This window comes from Eucalyptus grandis, chromosome 3, assembly GCF_016545825.1.
Source record: "Eucalyptus grandis isolate ANBG69807.140 chromosome 3, ASM1654582v1, whole genome shotgun sequence".
Classification (NCBI taxonomy): Eukaryota; Viridiplantae; Streptophyta; class Magnoliopsida; order Myrtales; family Myrtaceae; genus Eucalyptus; species Eucalyptus grandis.
The window spans coordinates 2822408-2831075 of record NC_052614.1 but is presented as its reverse complement, the minus strand read 5'-3'; the positions used below and the strand labels follow the sequence as shown (position 1 = coordinate 2831075).

Here is an 8668-nt window from a genome sequence, read left to right as displayed (position 1 = left end):
TTTAAAACAAAATCTATTTCATGTTCTTATTTAAGAAAATGAGAGCATTTCAGATATTTATTCTAATTTTTTCATGAGACTCACATACAATCCAAACTCATTAACAACTTATCTATTAAAATTTAATTAATCAATATATAACCCATCTCATTGAAACCATTTTGACATCTTTACGTATGATTAAAGAGAACGAAATTTCGGATGAAAAACATGACAACCATAAAATAATCAGAATTCGGTAAAAGGGAGTATGATTAATAATAAGAAGCGGAAAAAGTGCCATCCAAAAATAATAAACCCTACAAAAATTATGGAATATCATTGGATACTTTTATATTCCGTATGGATGATATCCACCAGTCCTGACTCTTTGACGTGCTCTTATGGTCGCGACAATCAGCGAGATCTCACTTCTCCCTCGAGGAGCGAGAGGGAGGCGATGAACTCCACCTTGCTCGTGTTGGCTCTTGCGTTTTGCTTCACCGTAGATGCTGCCAGATCGCCTGCAGCGCTTGTAATTTATATTGCTACGATTGTTCTTGCAGTCATTGCTATTGAAATTACTGTTTGTGCTGTTGCGCGCCCGAGGACAGAGCGGGTGAGTTTCGCTTCCCAGGGCTCAGCTTCTTTTTTTCTTCTTTCTTCTTTTTTTTTCTTTCCGCCGAGGGATGGGTATGTCTGTATGGGGAATGTTGATTTAGCTGTTGGGTGCTTAGATCTGTATCTTCAGTACAGTTCTTTTCGTTGGATTGCAATGAAGGATCTGCCGGAAAGATTCTTGATCTTGAATTGGTTTTCAAATCGGCTGGATTTCTTAAGGACATCATCAATGAGCCTAGATTGGAAGGGGTTCGGCTATTTCTTTTTCCTCCGTTTTTCTTTTTATGTATAAAGCAACTTTATTGTCTCAGATCAGCCTTATGCCTCCAGTTTTTGCGTTCCTAGTCCGCGGAAATTTTCCGAAATGCAGTGGCAGCTTGTGATAGAATTCGCCTCTTTCATTTTACAGGGGTTGGTCTCTTCACCGCCAGTGCCACCATCATCGTCATTGTCTTCATCCTATTCATCCTCAATCTCTACCTCATCAGGAACCAATCCTCAAGTGTTTTTGAGTTCCAGAGGTCCCGACACTTGCAAGGGATTGGCAGATTTCCTCTACACCAGACTGAATGATGTAGGCATCCATGCTGTTAGAGACAATGAGGACATTGGAGAAGGGATCAAGGATGCATCGCTTGAATCCATCAGGCAATCCAAGATATCAATACCCATTATCTCCAAGAATTACACATCCAGTCGGAGTTGTCTCATGAAATTGGCACAAATGGTGGAATGCAAGGAAGCAAACAATCAATTTATCGTGCCCATTTTCTATGATATTAGCCCCCCCGAATTAAAATGCCAATGGGGATTTATTGGGCAGTGTTTCCATGAGCATGAGAAGCAAGGAGTTGACCACACGGACATTGCTAAATGGAAGCGGGCTCTTCGAAAGATTGCAGGGAAGAAGGGGTATGATCTGCTGACTGGAAACAATGGGTAATCATCTTCTTACTGTCCTTTTAATGTGATTAGCTTTAAATTTATGAGAATTTTGCCAAGCAAGATGTTTTTCTAATCATTAATTGCTGCCCACTGCATCGTCCTTATTGGTCAATATTTACTACGTTTTACCTAGATTCTTTCCTTTGTACTTTTCATAGGCTGTTGTTAATTTTTTTCTAATCATTTCATGATTCCTCATTTTCATAATCCCCATTTGGCAGGTATCAAGGTGCACTCACAGAGGAAGTTGTTGGATATATTCTAGAGTTGTGGAAGAAGAATGATTTATATTTACCCGACGGTTTAGTGGAGATTGAACGACCCATACAGGAGGTTATGATAAAGCTTGGTGTCGTCTATGTCAACAAGAAGGCAACCGGAATAGATGGAGAAGGTGTACGTGTGCTTGGGATATGTGGCATGCCAGGGGTTGGAAAGACTACTGTTGCAAAAATTGTGTACAACAAAATCCATCATCTCTTTCAACGTTGTAGTTTTCTTTCAGATATTACAACAACTTTTGAATCCAGTGGAGTCGAGGGGCTACTAGAGAAGTTAATCTCAGACCTCCAAATGAAAAATTGTGGAGGGCTAATTACTCATGACCAATGTATTGAAGTCATGAAAAAATCATTTAGTGAAATGAAAGTTCTCATTTTACTTGATGATGTGCAAGATTTTGACCACATCAGGCATTTAGTTGGGAAAATAAGTTGGTTTGGCCCAGGAAGCAGGATTCTCCTGACAATCAGAAGAAAAGATGTACTCTGTGAATATCGTGGAGTTGCTGATACATTTGAGGTCGAACCAATGAGGTCTTGTCATGCTCTTCAACTTTTCTGCAAGCAAGCATTTTGTGAGTATCCTCCTGAAGAAGAAAAGAATGAGTATTACCATCTGTCTGTGGATATCATTAACAGTTTTGAAGGGCTTCCTTTGTCCCTTCGGGAGACAGCTTCATACTTAAATAACTGTGGGTGGGATATAGAAATATGGCGAGAAACGTCCGATTTTTCAAGAAAGAAGCTGGAAAGGAAAGTCAAATTAGCATTTGAAGCAAGCTATAACTCTCTAGATGAATACACGAGAAAGATATTTCTCAATATAGCATGTTTCTACAATGGGATGGACTGGAGAATCCTTACATGCGAGTGGCAAGCGAATGGTTATCATCCTTTAAGAAGTATCAAGATTCTCATTGACATGTGTTTGATCAAAATAGGTGAAAACAATAAATTCTGGATGCATAATCAGCTAAGAAAGTATGGCAAGGAAATTGTTGGAAAGCATAGGAGGTTGTATAATCACGTGGATGCCCTTTCCACACTTAAGGGAAATGAGGTATACTTTTCAAGCATAAAGTCTTTTGAAGTAAACACAGTTAACATTCTTCGAAGATACTTCCTTTCCTTAATTTTTCGTTCCCAAAATGAAGTGTGAATACCCATATTTCATTTCCCTTTCTATTTATTCAGTTCCCTTGATTTACAGAGTGCTACAGATGCGAAAGCCCTTTGTCTCACGTTTGATGAGAGACGAAGTGAATGTTTTAGATCTGGATCATTTGGCCATTTATCAAGTGTGAGGTTCTTGAGATTGGATGAGGCTACTATTGAAGGGAGTTCTCAGAATGTTTTTCCAAATTAAGGTGGCTTCAGTGGCGAGGGTGCAGACAGATCTCTGAAGTACTTAGTTTCCATTTGGCGGATTTGGTCATTCTTGATCTATCTTGCAGTTTGGTCAAGGGAGATTCACAAGGATGGGGACAAGTCCTTGAGGTAAAGTTTATACTTGCTTTTATAACCTGAAGTTAGCACCAACTGAGCCTTCTCTGTCTTCTTTTCTTGCAGAAAGCAAAGAATTTAAAAGTTTTGATCCTTAGTGGCTGTCATCATCAACATGCTACTCCAGACTTCCTTACTTCAAAAGTGTTTAGAGAGATTAGTCCTGTGGTGTTGTCCCCTATAATCTCAAATCAGTTGATCCATTGGTAATGTAAAGAACTTGGAATTTGCAGAATTTCTCTACTCCAGACTGATTGATGCAGGGATCAACGTCTTTAGAGACTATACAGACATTCTTCCTGGAGAAAAGATCAACAATGGATTGCTTGAATCCACTGAGCAATCCAAGATATCAATACCCATGATCTCTTTCAAGGGTGCAGTGTCCTTTCAAATATTCGAGAAACTGTTGAATTGAAAGGACTGATGGGCCTGCAAGAACAGTTAATTTCAGACCTCCGAAAGCAAGAATATAAATTGCTGAGTACTCCCGATCAAGGTACTGAAGTCATAGCAAATTTGTTTAGCAATAAGAAAGTTCTTATTATTCTTGATGATGTGCGTAATTTTGACCAAATTAGACCTTTAGTTGGGAGATCTCAGTTGGTTTGGCCTGGGAAGTAGGATTCTCATGACAGGTGAAAAAAAAAAATGTTTTTCAAACTTTCCGCAAACATCATGACGGAGTGGCTGATATGTATAATAAGTGCGAGTTTGATGAGTATGAGGTTGAACAAATGAAGCCTTATCAAGCTTCTGGACTTCTCCGCAAGCATGCTTTTCATGGGTATCTTCCTGAAGAGGAGCATGAGTATGATTCTCTGTCCATAGATATCATTGACATTATTGGAGGGCTTCTTTGGCTATTGAGATGACGGCTTCATTCTTATATGTTACTTGGTGTAGTGTAGAAATAGAAATATGGTGAGACACCTTGCATAGACAAAGAAAGAAGCCAGACAATAAAGTCAAATTAGTATTTGAGGCAAACTATAACTCTCTAGATGAAGACACGAGAGAGATATTTCTCAATATAGCATTTTTTTTTTCAATGTAATGGACAAGAGAATTCCCTCATACATGTGGCATGCCTGTGATTATTATCCTTCAAGAGGAATGGAGTTACTTTGTGACATGTGTTTGATCAAAATTGGAGAAAACAATGAACTATTGATGCATGATCAACTAAAAACTTTGGCAAGGAAATTGTCTGGATGAAAAATTTCAGAAAGCCTTGAAAGTGCAGTCGGATATGGTATCAACCTGATGCACTTTCCACGTTTATTGGAAAGGAGGTATACTTTTCAAACATAAGATTTTTAAAGTAAACATAGTTAACAATCTTCGAAAATACTTCCTTTCCTTAATTTTCTTTCCCAACGTGAAGTGTGAATGGCCATATTTCATTTTCTTTTCTATTTATTCAGTTCCCTTGATTTGCAGAGCGCTACAGATGTGGAATCCTTTGTCTCGTGTTTGATGAGGGACGAAGTGAATGTTTTAGATCTGAAGCATTTGGCCATCTATCGAGTGTGAGGTTCTTGAGATAGGACCAGGCTACTATTGAAGGGAGTTCTCGGACTGTTCTTTCAAAGTTAAGGTGGCTTCAGTGGCAAGGGTATAGACGGATCTGTTAACTACTTATTTTCCATTTGGAGAAGTTGGTTATTCTCGATCTATCTTACAGATTGGTCACTGGAGATTCACAAGAATGGGGACAAATCCTGGAGGTAAGTGTTTTTGTGCCTTTATGTCCTGGGATTATTAGAATGACTAGCACCAACTGAGCCTTTTTTTTTTTTTTGGTAAAGAAAAATATTTTTTGGTAAAGACCAACTGAGCCTTTTCTGTCCTCCTTTCTTGCATAAAATGAAGGAATTAAAAGTTTTGATCCTATGTGGCTGTGCTCACCAGCATGCAACTCCAGACTTCCGTTCTCTAATGCCTTTGGAAATATTGGTCCTGGAAGGTGGTCTCCTATTATCTCAAATCAGTTGGTCCATGAGTAATCTAAATAAGTTAAGTCTCCTTGAATCCTGAGCTCTGCAAATTGGTCAAGCACTTGCCGGAAGAACTACTGTATATGACAGCTTTGGAAGAACTTCCAATTGATAGAACTTCCATTAGTATCATTCATTTCCCACAATCCTCCATGCAGTGACTTAAGACTCTGAGCTCTTGCCAATGTGAAAATTTGGTTCAGATATCAGAGTCTATTGGTCATTTGAAATCTCTTTTGTATCTTGGACTGGATGGAGCTGCCATTGATGGCCTCCCGGATTCTATTGGATCCCTAAAGAAACTTCAGAAGCTGCTTTTAGGAAATTGTCGGAAGTTAGCTGAACTTCCTTATTCCATTGGGAATCTTGAGTCGCTGGAAGTCATGCATCTATCAAGTACCACGATTGCTAGATGACCCAGGTCCTTCTAGGGTTTGAAAATTTTGAAAGTACTGAAGGGGGAGAATACTCACTTAAGGGAATTCCCCAAAGACATGGAAGATCTAAAAATGCGGGAAGAGATAGATCTTTCACAATGCAAGAATCTGAAGGGGCCAATTCACTGTGATTTCAAAGGACTATCCTCTTTGAAAATCTTCAGACTATCATCTACCAAGATTTCTGGCCCACCCTGGAATGATGACTGGTTTTCTGACCGCCAATCCCTTAAATTCCTCTCATCTCCTACAGCTAGACTTAAGTGATTGCGACCAAGTACGAGCTCTGCCAATACTTCCATCAGTTTAAGCAGTGTTCGCTGGGGATCCAAAAAAATGAGGACAGTCCCAGACTTTTCTTACCTTCCAAACTTGAAAGAGCTGCACTTGGGTGATGGTACTGATCTGGAGCTAAAATCTTTCTCTAAGCCACTGCAATTTGGATGGGTAAAAAGTCTCGTGAATCTTGAAATCCTGGAATTGTGCCACTCAAAGTTTACCAGGCTACCTGAAAATTTTAGCACACTCCGACTGGGAAAACTTATTTTGCACTGTGCAAACTTGCTTGACTTCCGAGAGCTCCCCCGTTGCTTATCGATGTTGTGTCTCCAGTACTGTACGCTTTGAGTTCCACAATTTTCCAAGATGAGATGTCTGTCTGAATTAGAACTCAAATATTGTGACTTGGCTAAGATCGACGGTCTTGAAGATTTGAAGCTATTACAACTTCTGCACATATCCCACCGCAATGTGCAAACACTTGATGGGCTGGAGAGTATGCCTGGCCTTAGAAAGCTCACTTTATTCGACTGCCCTTCACTGACTGAATTACCAGATTCAACAAAGTATAAATTTGAAATCGGCATGTGCAATCCCAAAGGAGAACAATGGTCGGCAGTTATGTTGCTCTCATCTATGATCATAGTATCGTGGAAGTCGATTTATCAGCGAAGATCTTGCTGCACAATGGTCGTTCTGTTATCTTCAATAAAAAGTTGGAGGCTTTTTTTGAAGGTAAATATTGCTACCTTTTGCTTTCCTCGACGATATTGCTACCTTTTGCCCTGGGACTTTTATTAAAGACAGGAGCGTGCTGTCAAATTTCTGTGCAGCGTCCCCTCTACCTTTTGTTGCCGTTACCTTCTCTTACTAGACAGCTTCTCTGGGAAACCAGGGGTAAGGCTACGTACATTGCTCCATGTATCCCTTCCCAGCGGACGCGGATCAACTGTACCTCCCCATGATCCAATCTGCCGGCACCATGGAAGGAGGTCATGACAGATGCCTTCAGAGTTTTCTTTGGCGCCCCTTCATTCTGCATGCAAGTGCTGAACTTTTCTTTTGATGGGGCCGACCTTGTGAGCTTGGAACTTTCCTGTTGGTGGGCCCAACCTTGTGGGCTTGGCCAAGCAAGTTTGTGCTTTTGAACTCTTTTACTAGCTTTTGATTTTAATTGCATAATTTTTTTATTCCTCTTCTTTTAGGGAAAACGCATAGACTGGAAACTGGAACACCGATTCCAATAGAAAAAGCTAACAAGAAAAAATTGTTATTAGATAATATCAATACCAAATTAAGTGCTTCAGATAGTCTTTCTGTCCGTCAAAACTTACCAAAGGGACGAACTATGTGCATAAATCTCACAGGGACTGCTACATTTTTGGCAAAAAACAAATATTATACTAGTCTATGCTCATCCATGATGTGGAAGTGGTTGATATTACCAAAACATTGCGCTACATATTCCTTAGACTGTCATCAAATCCTTCATTAAATTTGGAGAGCACAGTGGAAAGCCTGGCTCATCATCCTCTTTCCTTGGGAATGTCCTCTTCTTCAAATGCACAACCCGGTAGTTTCTTCTGTGAATGTTGTGCCTGCACCTCCTTCCATGTTGACAGTAGATTGGATCATGGGGTAGGACAGCTGATTCGCGGCCCTCCCTAGGCCCCCAAGAGCGTGGAGCCTTTAGCCCTAGGATGCAGGATGCCCTTTTTAGTGCCTTCTCTGACTGTTATGACCTTGTACTCGAATGTTCCTCATACACAGTGCTTAATTTGCCAGTGCCATCCGTGTAAATTCATAAAGCTTTCGTGGCATCTTAATTTCTTTCGTGTGCACTTGTTTTTGTCATTCAGAAGTATACCGGCAGGGCTTGGTGGATACTCAATGTCAGAATAATGATTGGGCGAGACTACTTGGTGGAGGAGGGGAGATGGCTGGCTTTTTTGTTTGAATGGGAGATTTCGTGGCCTTGAAGTCCAGTGGATGCATGTTGAGAAGATGAGCCGATGGGACCTGAGTGCGAACGAGTGGAGTAGCCTACGGTATCTTCCATTTGGGGCTGACACTTAAAAGATTGACAGGGGAGTTGCGGTGTCGCTGAGTTTAACTCTTGATCTGAGTCGATGTTGGAAACTTAGAAGTAGTGAGAACAAGGCATTCTTCTGCCTATGTCAAGTGTAGCAACTAGCGTCAGATCCGCAATTGTTGTCTCATTTTTGGTCTGATCAATACTCCAATCCGTGACTCCATATTATGGAACTTCCATCAAACACTGCATTTTTCCAGCTCTCTTATTTTAAGGCTTGTTATTATGCGACAGTAATATCATGTTGCTACTTTGTTAGGCCAATGATGTTAGCACTTCCACAAGCCAAAATTATTCGTATGTGTTTTTCAATGATTATCCACCACAAAGCTCATCTCACTGCATTTGGCCATGTAATAAGGAAGAGATATCACGTGTTTGTTTTCTATGTTGATTGTTTTCTCTCTATCTTTTCCTTCGTTTTGCCTTTTTAAGCTATTGAGAATGGTGATTTGTGGGTGATTTTCCTGACGAAAGCGCCCAAGATGTGACTGAAACTAGGGTACTTCGATGGGTCGAATTGTCGTCCGA

At 40.3% G+C, this 8668-nt stretch overlaps 1 protein-coding gene across 3 annotated transcripts; it reads left to right on the top strand.

Moving 5' to 3' along the window:
* Positions 1-384: 384 nt before the first annotated feature.
* LOC120291358 (disease resistance protein RPV1-like) lies at positions 385-8370 on the top strand. Of its 3 annotated transcripts, XM_039308615.1 has the most exons (9): positions 385-598; positions 1010-1539; positions 1767-2886; positions 3037-3323; positions 3396-3828; positions 4773-5059; positions 5205-6780; positions 6879-7179; positions 7905-8370. In XM_039308615.1, exons 1-4 carry the CDS (start codon positions 440-442, stop codon positions 3190-3192), a joined length of 1965 nt encoding a protein of 654 aa, XP_039164549.1. In that variant the 5' UTR covers positions 385-439; the 3' UTR covers positions 3193-3323; positions 3396-3828; positions 4773-5059; positions 5205-6780; positions 6879-7179; positions 7905-8370. The 3 variants fall into 3 exon arrangements, with proteins under 3 accessions (XP_039164549.1, XP_039164550.1, XP_039164548.1); XM_039308616.1 differs by having other exon boundaries at positions 6941-8370; XM_039308614.1 differs by having other exon boundaries at positions 6879-8370.
* The last annotated feature ends 298 nt before the right edge of the window (positions 8371-8668 follow it).

Bases quoted from the DNA above. Each gene is read 5' to 3' on its own strand.
- LOC120291358 (XM_039308616.1), top strand. From the start codon at position 440: ATGAACTCCACCTTGCTCGTGTTGGCTCTTGCGTTTTGCTTCACCGTA. The intron at 1,540-1,766 runs GTAATCATCTTC...CCCATTTGGCAG, and splicing joins CTGCTGACTGGAAACAATGG to GTATCAAGGTGCACTCACAG. The intron at 2,887-3,036 runs GTATACTTTTCA...CTTGATTTACAG, and splicing joins CCACACTTAAGGGAAATGAG to AGTGCTACAGATGCGAAAGC.